We start from the raw sequence: 15,821 nt of genomic DNA, 5'->3' as shown, positions 1-15,821 counted from the left end.
TCACGGTGCACTTGGAACAACTGAGTTGTAGTAAACGTATGCTTTTGTTTTAACTGGTATTTTTACAGAGAGGCAATTTGAAATATTTAAATAATGATGTATTTTCCCAAATGCCAACCAGTTAAAAATTGCATAGAGATCTGTATGATTTCCAAGATGGGAGATCAAACTTGCTGTATGTAATACTGCTTCACCTTTTCTAAATGTAATATATGCATGAATTTAATCTTGTACTGATTGATTTGCAAAATGTGTTTAGGAAGAAAAATAGGAATTATAAAAGCCAAATGCAACGTGATGACCAGATCCAGCTGGCCTGATTCATTCGAAAAGTCAGTTAATTAGCTTCAGTAGTAGAATGTGCAATATAAAATGAGTATGACATGATCCTTAATTTCTTTGCTCTAGTTCAACCAAAAAGCAAAGCTTTATTGGTGAAGGGGGTCGAAAGCTATCATTTATTAGCACCAGAAATAATTTAATGACTTTAAAATACATCCTGTTATGGGTGTCCTTTTTTTCACAGCAAACTTTCCCTGATTTTCTTATAAGTGGTTTTCCTGCTTTGCACTAGGATAATTATTTTTAGTTTCAATTTTTTATTTAGAAATGTGGACCTATTAGCACATCTTAGCTTATAAGTCAAACACATTTTTATGCACTTTAATTATATATCATTTTCAGGAAAACATTGCCTGGTCTGGACTTGTGAAGTTATTTGATCCTGTGAAGTCCCCCAGATGCTATGCAGTTATTGCTCTGAAGAACCAGTCATGTTCTTAAGTGGAAGCAAATTGCAGAGAGATTGGAAATTCTGAACTGATACTGCTGTTTCCTCCCTTTTATTGTTATTTTTAATTGATTCCTCAAGTACAATGTTTGCTTTTCAGATGCAAAAGAAAAAAGTGCAATGCTTTTTTGAATCTTCAGAAATAAATATCTCCTTTATAAATATGATTTCTTCCTTATGTCAGTTACTAAACAATGTTGAACATCTGACTTTATTATAAATGTTACAGCCCATACTATATGATTATTATTTAAAATAACATTATGTTTCTTCTTTTTAAGGTATTATGCTTGTGTATCAATATCCTTTCTCTTGATACTTCTAATCTCAAGATAACATTCTCAATTTTTACCAGTGCCTGGTATCAGCAGTCTCAGACTAGGCTCATCTTTCTTCTTTTCTGGATTCAGATGGTGCAGAGTATAAACAGAAAAATAACCTGCACTGTAGACAAGAGGCTCACAGACTAAATAGGACCTTTGTACTTCCTCTTCTTCAGGTCATCAGGACCAGCTTATTTATAGAGCAGTGTAGAAAAGCCTAAGTAGCGACTACCTGCAAAGGACAGTTTTATATTAACCCCTTCTTCCTTCAGGCATTTTCTTGGCATGCACTTGTTTGCCTGTCACTGTGAAAGAAAAAATGTGTGCTTTAATCCAGTGGGAGATTTCCCAGTGCTTAAGAATCAGCTGCCCTGCTGGGGTTCACTCTGTAATCCTTGGGTTGTACTGGAAAGCCCTTATCTGGCTCAACTCTGTTGGGTGTAAATACTTGGGTACCCAAATGAATTGAAACTTCCTAGGCAGTTTCTTGTTAGCTGTGCTGCATTCATGAGTGAGAAATTTATTTGTTGATGCATTTATCTCAATGGGTTGCCTAATTAAGCTTGCAGATTTTCCATCAATTAAAAAAAAGAGAAAAGTTTCTTTTCTAAGTCCTAGTGCTTTTATTAGAATTTTTCAGCATATGTAAAATATAATTAACTCCTAGTGCCCAGAAAAAAGGACAACAAATAAATTACAGTATTAAAGAAATAGAAAAGGGGGAGAAAGAAGAAAAGAGGAGAACACACATGGAAGATGAGAATAACAAAAAATATTTTTATATTAACTGTAGAATAACAGTAATTTAGACTGAGTGAGACTGAGACATGAGTAGGAATGGCTCTTACTCTGTTGCAGCTTGCAAAATATAATGAGAGCTTGTGAACATGGCCACTCAAGAAAAGAGACATAAGGTACTTTTCTAACAAGTCACATCTTTCTTGATGTATGCACTTGGAAGAAATATTTTGGTTTTATGTCTGTCAAAGGTCGCTGCTATCTGTTTTAGAACTCCAGTCCTTATTAGCTCCATGGTTCCATTATGAGCTTCTGATACTTGTTTGGTCTGAATATATTCAATCCTTAGAGCTGCTGAACATCTTCAGTGCCCAAGGAAATTAACAGAAGCTGCAGGTGTGGAGCAGTAGAGCTAAGAGAAAAATGAGGCCTTCCATATATGCCACCTTTTTTTATACAGACGGTACTGAGGAAACTAACAAGCTGCTGAATTCTTTTCCCAGGAGAGGAATCAAAAGAAAGAAAATCCTTTCCTAACCTCTAAGCATCTGGAAGGAAAAAACCAATAATACCTGATACAAAAAGGCAATCTAAAGTACATGACATTAAAAAGAAAAAAGGTGAACAAAAATCCTAGGAAAATAGGTTTTATTACATTATGTTCTGCTAAGACATGATGACTAATTGTTAGTGAAGTGTTAGAGTCATCCCTGTCTTATGTGCTGTTGAAAAAATGTACTGGGGGAAGAAATTGCCTTTTTTTTGTTATGAATTGGTTCTTCTGCTTTTTCAGACCAAATTCTAAAAACTAGGCATATATGATGTTTAAACAAAGAAAGCACAATTTCCCACTGAAAATAAGGGCTTAAAAGTACCCAAAAATACTCATTTGAGCAAGCCCCGTCTCATTTAATCTGAACACAGTTGAAATTGCAAAGGGTATACAGACTAGTGTTAATTTTATGTGATATGTGTGTAATGCTAGATAAATTCAAAGTTAAATTTTTATTACTATCTTAGGAGAACATTTGCAACAGTTTAGAAAAGCAAGCACATCTCTAGGATTAGCACAAATGCTTGTCTGGTGTTTTAAAAAGGTTTGAATAAATTTGCATTCCCTCCCCCAGCAACTTCTCAGGCTCTTTCAGTACTTTTCATGCACTTTGTAGTTTCTGCAGGCAAAAACAGAGGCGATGTGCTTCTTAGAATAATAACTATCAAGAGGTTTATAAGATGAGTTTGGATTCAAGCAAAGTCAGTTGCTGTCTGCTCTCAAAGCTGTTTCAAAGCTTTGGATGCCTGAATGCCTATGAGTTATTGTTTACACAATGGAAAAATCCCCGACAGTAATCAAGATGAATAAAACCACTTTTCTTCGTGGTTATTGCCAGAAGTTCTCCCATAAAGTAAACTGTATCCTAAATATGATGAAGTCTTTTGATAGGAAAGAATCTCCATTTTCTTTCAGTGTGACAGACCACTGTCTATCTTGTTGTGCTCCCTAAGGAACCTGCTTTCCATCAGGTGTTTGCCTGATTCTGTTTGTGGCACAGCTATGCATTCTCTAACAGATTCAGAGTGTTTTATTTATCTTTCTTAGGGTTGAAACCTTTTCTTCGATGGAGGAATAAGAGTATATGCAGGGTATGTGTGCAACCTTAATATTCAAGAGATCATTGTAGCCCTAAAATCTCCAAGCCTGCTTTTGTGACAAACTTTGATTCTGCAGGTTGAGTGGGGTTCCTCAGGGGCTGGTATTGGGGCTGGTGCTGTTGAACGTCTTTGTTGGAGACATGGGCAGTGGGATTGAGTGCACCCTCAGCAAGTTTGCAGATGACACCAAGCTGTGTGGTGTGGTCAACGTGCTGGAGGGAAGGGATGCCATCCAGAGGGATCTTGACAGGCTTGAGAGATGGGCCCATAAGAACTTCATGAAGTTGAACAAGGCCAAGTGCATGGTCCTGTGCCTGTTTTGGGGCAATCCCAAGCACAAGCACAGGCTGGGCAGGGAATGGATTGAGATGAGTCCTGGGGAGAAGACAAGGGGGGAATGGTCAAGCTGAAGGAGGGTAGGTTTAGATTAGATGTTAGGAAAAGATAGTGAGGCACTGGAACAGGTTGCCAGAGAGGTTGTGGACTTCTCATCCCAGGGAGTGTTGAAGCCCAGGTTGGATAGGGCTCTAAGACCTAGTCTAGTACAGAGTGTCCCTGCCCATGGCAGGAGGGTTGGAACTAGATGATCTTTAAGGTCCTTTCCAACCCACACCATTCTATGATTCTGTGTTTCTAGGTCTGATTTTGTGACTTACCACACCACAAAAAAAATTGGTGCTGTTTTAGTTTCTGGGATTTTAGTTTCAAGGGTTTTTTCTGATTGAATATTAGGTATATTTTATGGTAAATTATCTTCTTCATTGACATTATTCATTACTGTTAAAGTGCTTAATATCTGCTCAGAGTTAACATGCTTTTGCTATGCCTTGATGCAGTTAAAATCTTGAGACTCTATGTCCTGTGATGGCATAAAATCTGCACAGGGGAAGCATGCTAAATGTATTTGGCTTTGTGGCAGCTATATGTCTTTTTGATGACTGGAGTACTTATTGGCTTATATTTACTTTTTTCCTAAAAACTATCCTAAGTGTGTCATTATATTGTCAGAGATCACTGGTACTAAGGGCAAGTGGTAGAATAGGACCAGCACGAAGAAAATTTTCCCTGCTTCCCTTCCCCTGGAGCAGGCAAAGCGGCATGGTGGCAGCCATGTGTGAACTAGCCAACTTAGTGTGGCACTTCAGACTTCCCTTTCCCGGGGAAGTAACCAAATACCAACCTCTGTTAGCATCTTTAAATCTCTTTATCCCATGTGTCTTATCATTCTCACTCATACCTGTTCTCCTTGTTGATGTATAGTCTAGTGCACTGAAAAAAGGGGAATTCATGCTGGGCTGTGGGCCATGAAGGATTTTCAGTATTCATAACTAAATCAGAACTGAGGTATAGTTTTCCAGACACTTAAACACCTGACCCTTAGAACTGTGACTTTAGCTCCCTCAGTTTCTGAAGTCCATTCAAATTTTGGGTTCCAAAATCCTGCCAGATGGGACCATGGCCTGATTCTCTGGGAATCCAGCTGCCGTTCTCTCACCATCTGAAATAACCAACTCAGATTGGTGGGTTTATATTCTGTATCTCCAGGCAACTGCTGAATAAGTTGGTTTCTTTGAATTTGCTTATCCCTGCTTGTTATCTCTGTCAATGTTGTATTTCAGTGTGCTCTGAGATAAAGAGTAAAATCCTTCTGAGATGGATGCCTCAGAGAAGCTACACCACAGTTCTTCTTGTTGCTTTCTCCCTTAAATTAATTCCTGGTGATCAGAAAGATTAGTGAGCACCAGACATCCTGAGAAGCATAGGCGATTAAAAATTACCGTGCACAAGATCTTCTCTTCACGAGTCTTTCAGTTCAAGAGCTCTGAGGCATTTTCTTCACAGGAATTCCAGAGCACATTATCATTAAACTCAGACATCTAAGGAAACCCACCAAAACAATGAAAATTGGCCTCAAACTGTTAAACCATGCTGTTGTACACCAATCTTCCCAGTATAAACCTACATTCTCTTCAAGGCTGTCTGCAATGTCTGTATCAAACTGGAAAGAAATAGGCACTTGTCTCACATTTACAGTGATGCCGTTCATGAAATCAGCAAGAGAATGACATTCTACTCTCTGCTTTATGCTAAAAGGCAACAGAACCCTCAGAATGGGTATGCCCAACATTCAAAGATTTCTCCTGATACCATTATTGAAATCCTTTTAACAGATTTCTTCAGTCAGTTCAGTCTGTTACTTACTTCAGTCACTACTGACTATCATCAATAGGTCTACAACATCCTGTGATTTATATTCTATAGGTGGACCTTTCTCATAATATACTTGTCCAAACAGTAAATTACTTCAACTAATTGCTGGGAGTGGTAGCTACTCCTAGGTTTATTTATGGATTTTATAGTAGGTTTAAGTTGTTTTATCCAAGTGGAATCCTATTATACACTATAATTTTCTCAGAAATGTGCATTTGAAGTACATGAGAAAATGGTTTATAGATTACCAATTAAATGTTAAAAGAAATTGAAATGGTACTGTGTGAGTTCTTGGGTAGGAAAGCACAGTGTATGTCAGGTTACATCATGAGGTGCACTGTTGGCCAGAATTGGATAATTCACAAATGCAAAACACATAGACAGGATTACATGGAGAAAATATCTCAGAGATTTGCAGTTACTATAAAATGTATTGTTGTTCTTTATAAACTGTAAGAAGAAATGTAATTATGTTATTTAATTGGAATACAGGAAAGCTGAAACTTTCAGTAAGTAAAGAGGAGAGTCACATTTTAAACTTGCCTTACAATTTAGGAACTAGCTGCAAAAGTGACAATGTCTTTTTAGGGCAACCATCTGAAATACTGTTCACCCCAGGAAATCAAGCTGTTTTCTACACAACATTTATTTTGTACCTGTTCTATAATCCAAGTCTATGCTTGGTTTTGTGGACTTTTTGTGTAATAGTTGATTATTAAATTATCTCTTTTCAGTTTTTGCAATTACAGTCACAGTGGTTATGTGTAATAAGCAAGGACTTTCGATTTCTTCGTGGAGCTAACACATGCTAACAAGATACAATTGTTTAATATCTTTGTTTAAGATTAACAAAGACGGTCCAAAAGCAAAATATTACTTCTAAATTTAGGTACAGTTTATCTGTGGATTAAAAAATTCTGCATGTGAAACCTGTGAAACTCTTTGAGTTTTCATTACAAAATTCTCAGATTTATGTAAGTCTCTTTCTCTTTGCATCTGTACCAGTATAACTTATTCACGTAGATAAAGATGTTGTCAGGGTAGCTGGTATTGGGTTTCAGATGGAATTTATCAGGAAAATCAAGATGCAGTAAATCTACTGAGCCAACAAATCAAATTGTTAGACTGAAGCTGAGATGGCCTTAACACACTGTCAACTCTTTCATGACTCACTGATGAAAAGAGCAAAGCTGTCTGCTTACTGAATAACTCAGTAGTGTCTGCCACTGAAGGAGAAAATTCCAAAGGAGAAAGGAGCAGTGATCACCTCTCCCAATTATACAAACCTTTAGAAACAATAATTAAAATATATAGTTGTAAATCTATGTTGTTTATTACACCTCCTATTATTAGAGTAATGAATAAAGGCTGACAGCAGAAGCAACCACGCTGTTTCTCAACTATAAATCCTAAATATACTTGTTAGTCTTAGAAAGGCTAAAGTCATCAAGAGGACGCACAGATGTTAAAAAGTGCAAAAAGAGCTGTACATTGCTTGAATAAATGTGCCATTTGCTAAGCTTTTTATACTCTGAGGCATGGACATCAATTCAAAGAACACAACTCACAAAATATTCAATGAGCAGCATATAAAACAAGTTTTATCAATTTTAAGCTCTCCAGTGTTTATTGACAGACTATTATTAGCTAATTAAAAAATGGAAACCCTTCATTTCATAGAAATTTTAGTTTTAATTTGAGAATATGAATACTGGTAGAGAGTCACATAGTAAAAGTGCATATCATTAAGATTACCCCTAGACAAGTTCTTGATTTAAGTAAAAGATGTCTGTCCAACAATGTAGCGAAGACCTGAATTGTCTTTTGAGTCACTGGCTAATTTCTGTTGATTTCCATGGGAGCAGGCTTGGTTACAAAAGCATCTGCTGAAGACAAAGTGTGGATGATCAAATATCTTTTGTACAAGGACAGTTCCAAATTTACATTTCTGAAGGTGAAGAGATCATGTACGCTTCCTTTATCCATACATACTGAAGTTGAACAGTATAGAAATGATTGTGAATGCTGGTTCATCATTGAAATCTTCCTGACATATAGTAAGAGAAGATTTAAATGGCTTTTTGTTCTTTTATTTCAGATAATATGTTTGAATGCATCAAAACCGTCAGGATTTTCTCTTCTCCTCTCAGTAGTCCTTAACAATGAGGGCACTGACTACAGTAACAGAGTTAAATGGCACTTTTTGTTCCTAAGAACAACTGAAGTGTCACAGCCTGTACTTTGACTGAATCCAATGGTATAATTCTCATGAACACCATTATAACTGATTTTATGAATAAGGAACATAAGATTTAGCTGTAATTCTTAAAAAAAGAAACACTTGTCACAGTACTTCAACAGAATATTTTCACAGCAAGATTTCACTTTGTATTCACTTTTCGTTTTCACCTGTATTTCCCTTTCTGTCTTTCTTCTGTGCAGAAATTTTATAAAACATTGTGAAACAAAAAATTGAATTTATCTAAGTGGTGTGTTTCCCCAGTTAGCCACTTCTACCAGCACTTTGCAGGCAGGACATCCCTTATTCATGAGCCATGTGTTAAAGAAAGGAATGTCAATTAATAACTTTCTGCACAGCCCATTAATTCAATAGAACCTATAAATGTTGATAGTCAGACAAAAAGTTTGATTAATTCTTATAATTCCATTTAGTATGTATTTTAAGAATGGATTTCTACAGAAAACATTTTTAAAGATTATTTTATTGAAAATATTCTACAACAGGACTTGAAAATTATGTAACTGGAGGTAGGATCTCAGTGGAGATTTAAAATAATAATTCAGGTTGTCAGTGGGGATAACTTAATAAAAATCTGGTTTGTTATGATTTAGCAACAACATAATAAAGTGTAAAAGGTATCACAATTACTCATTCAGATCTAGTTTCTTGAAATATAGCAGCCTCATATGTTGCTAATTTACTTTTCTTTGGCTAACTGCACCTAAGATTTTGGAAGAGCAAATCTAGGAACATTCATGTCTTTATGCATTAGTGTTTTACAGTTCTGTTGAATGAAATAGAAGTGTATGATATGGTAAGTAATGTTGTGTTTCTCCATAAAAAAGCTGCCAAAACAAATCCAAATACATGCAAGAGAAGGTTACAGTTCACAGTAAGCACTTAGTTTCTTTATCAGTTTGTCATCAGAAGTTAATGTCAACTTAATTCACTGCTTTTTAGTCATTTAAGGTTTGAGACCAGCTTGTATTTTTGTATTTTGATTCTCCATCTCAGGAAAGGAAAGATAGATCACTTTACACCATGTAAAACTGCTATATTATTATCTTGTGTCCCAGAGGCCACATAAACCTGTTAGTCTGGGATTACCTCAAATTAATTCTATGCTCTGCAGCATCACCAGTTGACTGTGGTGCAGTGCTGCCTTGATATGGTTCTACTCCTGTATAGCCCAGGGGAGGAGCACATGCATGCTCTGAGCATTGTCTGAGTTTTTAAGACAGGATAAACAAGGAAGAAGTAAAAACTTTTTATTACTCCTGTTCTCCCACCCACTCCTTGTGTTAAGGCTTCAAGCGCTTTGGGCTGAGGTTTTGATTACTCTCTAAGGGTAGCAGTGAACAGCTCACACAGTGCTTGAGGGTCAAGCATTGCTCCTGCATATCTCTTCCATGTAATTGGTGCCTGGGACATGCTACCACCAAAGGCAGGATAATTCCCTTTGTGGAAGTCAGCCCGATTTCTACCTGTTATGTCCACTCCTCACAGAGAGTAGCCTTATTAATGGAATGGTGTGGCCTTTTCTACAGGAAAACTGTTCTTTTCTACAGGAAACTGGTGCAGGATTTGCTTTCTCTTCTAGAAGTGACACTGTGCTTTGCAGTATGGTGGGGCATGCTGTTCCAGTTTGTTCTGAGCATTTTTTATTGAACTGGAGTGCTTCCCTTGAACAGTGAAATCACAGGCTTGCCATTGAACATTGCAATACATCTTATCATTCCCAGGTTGCCTAGAGAACATTATTAAAAAGAAAAAAAAAAAAAAAAACAACAAAACAGTTTCTGTTCAGACAGGTGAGTATTTTTATGTGTGATAAATCATAAACATCCCCCTTTGCTGGTAGAAGAGCACATACACTACGTGCATTATCACTACATTTGCATTCTGACAACCCTCCTAACAACAGAATGCTCTTCAAAGTGCTTTTCAAAAACTGACCTTCACTCTTGAAACATCTCCTCAGGGCAACTATCTTTTTGTACTATAAATGTAATTTTTATCTTTACTTTCCATGGACTTTTCACCTGTTCTTTTTGGGTTTTGTCTTCAGTTGAGGGATAATGGCGTGTTGGAGAGAAGTACTATTTTCCAGTTGAAGTAAAAGTGTGTAACATATATTTTGGAATAATTTAAATAAGATTTCATATAGAGAAGAAATCTGAATTTTGTTTTGTAGATGCTGAACAGGTCTGTGCCCGTTACGAAGTTTTGAACTTACAAAGTTCTAATGCTGATATACGCAGTCAATAGACGCCGTTTGTGTGGCTTTCGAAAACAAAACAGTGAGGTGCTGAGCAGCGTGAATTCCAGTACTCTGCTTTCCCAAAAACTTGAGCAAATTATTCTAGACAGGCAGTTTTATGTAACAATGAAAACCTGAAATCCCTAATGTTTGTTATGAAAGCTAGCTACAGACTTATTAGTATTTTAAAATTTTTTCTTTTTTTTTTTTTTTTGTGTCTAATCAATGTATCTTCTGTTGCAAGTGACCTTAGAAGTGTTTACACTCAGTTTCTGAAAAACTGTGTATTTGTTTGTTGGCTTAAAATGCCAGGTTTTTTTACCTCTACAATTTGTTGGTAAGTTGCCCTAAAAAGCAGACAGGTAATAAATGACTTCCCATACCAAACAAGGATACTTCAGTAAACCCTATCAGAAGAATACTACAACGTATTCTCATTTTTTGAACTGAATGTCACCTTTCCTTGTCAAAAGAGTATTTTTCACTGAGTGTCTGTTTCCTACTTAGAGGAACAGGAAAACATTGCAACAGACTGATTAACTTTTCACTTGGTTTATGTGAATTCTGATCCTAGGTATAAAATACATTATCTACTTATATTTAATTTAAACCCTATTTGAAAAGCTAAAATGCAGATTCCTACCTGATTCTGTCTCATTGTTTGCTGTGATTCCTCCCTGATGTGAATTGTACTAGCAGATCCTATTTATCTCTCGTACTTGTTGTCTTGAAGGATACAATAATTTCTTCAGGGAATAACTGTTGGCCTGCAGATGGTTCACAAATGGTATGTAATGATTATTTTCCACTGCTTTGTTTTCTGACTGGATAATTTTTGCAGTAAAGCAAGATATGTTTGTGCAGACATTGGTTCATCTGCTTAGGCTCACTGCTTTAGTCAAGTCTAGGTCATTGCACTGTACTACAGAGGAACTGCATTGTAGTACAGATAAGTGGGAGATATCTTAGAGGGTCATAAGCTAGAACTGCAACAGTGGCAAACTGAATTGGGGATTAATGATGGTATATGAATTATGAACTATATTTCCTGCAACTATAAGAGCATCTGATCAAAATTAGCAGTTGTAACTACTCACTTAATGAACAGCATTTACAAAAGCAGTTATGGAACATGTACACCAAATAGGCACAAAAAAAGCCAAAGAAATATGTTTTTAAAATAAATTAGGTAGTTAAAGAAAGTAAACATTTCGGAAACATATTTGCCCCAGACTTTCCTTCAAGATTAATATGGTATGTGTAATATACACATGTAATATTTATGTTTGTATCGTGATCAAATTAAGTATGCCGTGAACCAATACCAGAGAGCCTAGGAAGGAAATTCAGACATTTGATGCCAGAAAGAACATTGCATGAACATTGAAACTGAACATCGAAAGAAAGTGCACAAAATACAGCCAAATATGTAGTGAATCGGACATACCACAGGATGTTTTGGAAACTCAGCAACAGCAACAATGGAAACTTTTTAGACTTTGTATAGCTAAAGCACAAAACAAAAGCAAGACTGATTGAATTAATTAATGAAAAAAAATATGTTGACCATTTGCAACATAGCAAATGTAAACCAAAATAATTGAGCAGAATATAAATTAGAATTGTTTCCAGTTAGTGTATCTATTTTTACACATTGTATGCTCAACAGACATGAAGTTTTATAAATAATTATCTCTAATGGGAATACTCAAAGCCAACTTGGTGAGCATTAAAGATGTGAGGTTACATGTTTGACTCAAATACGTTTGAATATAACTATTTGATTTACAAAAAATTATCATGTGTGCACTGTCATGGTGTATAAATACACACCTTGCAGCATTGTGCTTTGAATGGCACAGAGTGATGAATTTCTGTAATTGATTTTACTGTGTCTACATCTGTGTTTCACAGTTTTTACAAATATGTCAGGATCTGATGAAAGTTGCAAATTAGACAAAGCCATAATTATGTTTCCATTAAGTTTTATCTTGTTTCTATTTTCATTTTCAGTTTCATTTCTTCAGTTCTGGGCAAGAAAGTCACCTTACCTTTTTGTATTTTAGTAAATATTCTCACTGCTCTGTATTGAATATGAGATGAGGTAATACTGCCATGCAAGGAACATCATCCCAATTTCAATCTGGTATGTCAGATTAATACAAATCTAAACATTACATAGTAACCCCAGGAGCTTTTTTCTTCCCATTTCCCGTTCCCCATTCCCTTATGCAAGCCTGTTTTAATACTGTATTGCTCAGGGAAGAAGCAGTGTCGAAAATCCTTGTTGGGTTTTCTTAGAATGTATTTTCTGCCTGCTTCTTTTCCTAATCACTCCTGTGATAAATCCACTGTCTGAGCATGCTTTTTTGTATTTATTGTGCATGAGTGAGTCCTTTTGTATTGCTCTCCTGCACTAACAGTGTGAAATAATTAAGGAGGAGCAGTTTCTGCTCAGATCTGAGCAAAGACTGCTTTATGCTATCTATCAGGCATTCAGAAGTCAGTATTATTAATGATGAGAACAAGAAGTATTATTTATTTATTTGTTTACTTTAATGCATTTCCTGCTTTCTTAACTTCATGGTTCACCTCCATCACTGTTTGAGTGGGATAATACTTGTTAAATTGAAGAGATTCTCTTGTAGCCACTTGACTCCAAGCATTTCAGGGAAAACTGCCAAATGTGATTTCTTAGGGTTATACTTCAATGCCAAAAATACTGGCAAGAGGAAGAAAGGGTTGGAGTTCACAAGCAACTTCCATGTACCAGGAAAGTCACCTTTACATTCTGAAGGTTATATATGAAGTGTTGCATGCTATCAAGTTGTAGACAAGGATGTTTGTGGCAATATTTTATAACCACTTCTACTAAGAATGCATGAAGAATACAAGTTTTGACCAGTTAAAAAGATTTTTATCATTTTTTTGGGAAACAGAGATAATTGGTTACGTTCCTCAGTTCATGTCCTTCCTCCAGTTATGCAGCTACTGAAAGGAGATTTTTAATCCTTATGAAAGATGTTCATTCTGTGTTGTTCTTCTATAGTAGTAGAAGTTCTGTGCATGCTCTTCTTCAAGAATTTAGTAGAGTTTTCTGGAAATATTTTTAGATTTTCCTTTATTAGTATGACAGTTAGTCACCAGCCAAATAATCAGCATTTCTACCTGTATTCCTACCAGTCCAGGATTTCTTGTATAGCTTATGAAAAAGGAAAAAGTGAATTGATGAGGACAGTTCTTCTCTGTGTGACCTATATAATCAAAACATCCTCTACTCAGTGAAAAAATAAGGAATTTTCTTGATTTTTGTACCATTTTTATGGCATATAGCAAGGACACCAGTACATTTTTTATTACAAACAAATATCAACAACCCAGACTAGTTCTCATACATTTTTTTTCCCAGGAAGTTAAGTTACAGATTTTTTTATTAATACAAATATTCCTTTTATTGTAGCAATAAGCAGAAAAAAAAGTAAAAAATCAACCAATTTGCACAATATCTTTTTCACCATATAAACTAAATTTTAAGTTTCAGTATCAAGACTTCAAGGCATGAACTTTTAAAGCCATCACCTCACATTAACTAAGGAATGTTATAGTTATCTTAAAAGTAAAATCCTTGCATTTGCCAAGAAAATAAGCTTAAACCTCGTCTGCTAGGTTTCCTTTCTTTCAGATTTCACTTTTGTGTCTATGTACACATAAACGTGTCCTATGCTTATATATTTTTTAAGTCCTACCTGGACTTTAAAAGTCGTACTGGAAAAGAAAACTGTGAATGCAAAGTGTTGAACTATAGGTTACTCTTTGTCGACTGGAATTTGTTCATTTATGGTTTCAGGTTCCATAAGCCCCTCTGTTAACCTTTGACTTACTCCAGTTCAAAGCGCTGCCTACACTGTAGATTCCTGAAAATGGAAGCACTTGACAGAGGCTTATTGTACAAACTCCGTATGGATTGTTTTCCCTTCAAGAAAACTTAGGTTATGTTATACCACAGTAATTGCAGAAAGATGACGATGTCACCTTGCCAGGCTTCTGGCAATTTTCCAGTCTTCTAAGCTTGCAGACTTCAGAAATCCATTTAGGTCCCCACAGAATATAAATTTTGGTATTTGCACATGGATTTAGCTCACAACTGAATGTTTCCTCTCCAAAATCCACATATTTTTTTTCCTCCAAACACAGGCAGAATACCTGTGAAGGTTCAGAGAAAATCTGCAGAGCTCTCCTCTGAGAGTAAGGAAGAGAGATGCTACAGGGCCATGTAACAAGGGATGGAAAGAATGATTTTTATACCAATGTGTGCAGTAAATCACTGACTGTCACAGATAATCAGTTTTTCTCTGCTACCACCCCAGGCCTGCTATGTCTCTATATGTGACTGGCCCCAAAGGCACAGGGTTCCACACCTCCCATCCCATCTTTTGTGAGGTTGTCTTCCAGCCCTGTTCACAGTAACTCGCAGCATACAGCCTTTCAGTGCACACAGTAATGAGCACAAAGCTGGCAGGAAGAGGAGCATTAATATGGGATGAATGCTGTCTTCAGCCTTCCCAGTTTAGCATTGTGTCTGTATCCTGCTTGCCACTTCACTTCCACTCATCTGCATCCTCATCTCTCACTGAATCCATTGCTTATGCATCTGAGGGCACTCAGGCTTCACTGCATTAGGATGTTTTTATGTAAAAATGATGACACAGAAGGTGTTCGGTCGGCACAGAGCCAACTCAACTCTGGGGAAGCTTGATATACAATCTAACTCATAGGTGACCTCTACTCACTAGAATCAAAAGGGCTACATGATCCTTAGAGAGCCCTTCCAGACCCGTATCTTTGTCTTTATCCCAGTGTATCATCTTCCAAATGTTTTACTTTCCTTATCAAAGCTAGAAACAGCAATTTACACAATGTCAGGCTTCAAATCTTCCCAGTGCTCTAGTCAACCACTGAAGCCTTTTATGAATTATGAAATAAGGTTAGTACTGGCAGTCATAGTGACATAAAGAGTATGTTCATAAGTGCTTCTTCCTAGATTTGACCCTAAGAATATTACATTTCCACACCTATTTTGCGAATGAGAGAATGAAGACAAATGTAATAAACTGTGTTCTGTAGAAGAGACAAAGTGGAAATAGATGCTCTCCTTCTACATGTCATCTTGCTCACTTTTAGGACAATTACATTCACGTTTTTATGATGGGGCTTCTGAAGTAAAATATTCTTTGGTTAACCTGCAACTTTCTCCCTGTCTAAAACAGTGACTTCATAGCTAAAACTACAATATAAGTTAAAGGCATATCTCACAGGAATAAAAAAATCAGTAGTATGTAGGGAGCACTTTAGTACTTGAATTTGAAAATCAATTTAAACATACACTGACATTCATCAAATATATATTTAGATTTGCATTCAGACCCAAAGCAATATATTGTGATGATGCAATTCTGGACTCTGAAATATGTAGGCAGGGAAAAAATTTACAGAATAATGACAAACTTATTAGAAAATGAAAAAAAAAATTAAATTTTTTCTTAAATATCAAGAAGTCCTTTATCATTGAGTATCAAGAAAAATACACTGTTACATATCTTCAGC

At 36.2% G+C, this 15,821-nt stretch overlaps 1 protein-coding gene across 4 annotated transcripts in view; it reads left to right on the top strand.

Moving 5' to 3' along the window:
- METTL25 (methyltransferase like 25) overlaps positions 1-6,644 on the top strand; it is a 53,268-nt gene extending 46,624 nt beyond the window's left edge. For all 4 annotated transcript variants that reach the window (XM_048300235.1, XM_048300236.1, XM_048300234.1 and 1 more), the window contains one exon: positions 685-6,644. In XM_048300235.1, the coding sequence (XP_048156192.1) occupies positions 685-783 (99 nt within the window). In that variant the 3' untranslated portion in view covers positions 784-6,644. The remainder of the gene's footprint in view (positions 1-684) is intronic.
- Positions 6,645-15,821: the final 9,177 nt, after the last annotated feature.

Source organism: Corvus hawaiiensis, chromosome 4 (assembly GCF_020740725.1).
Source record: "Corvus hawaiiensis isolate bCorHaw1 chromosome 4, bCorHaw1.pri.cur, whole genome shotgun sequence".
NCBI lineage: Eukaryota > Metazoa > Chordata > Aves > Passeriformes > Corvidae > Corvus > Corvus hawaiiensis.
This window is presented reverse-complemented; position numbering and strand designations above follow the sequence as displayed.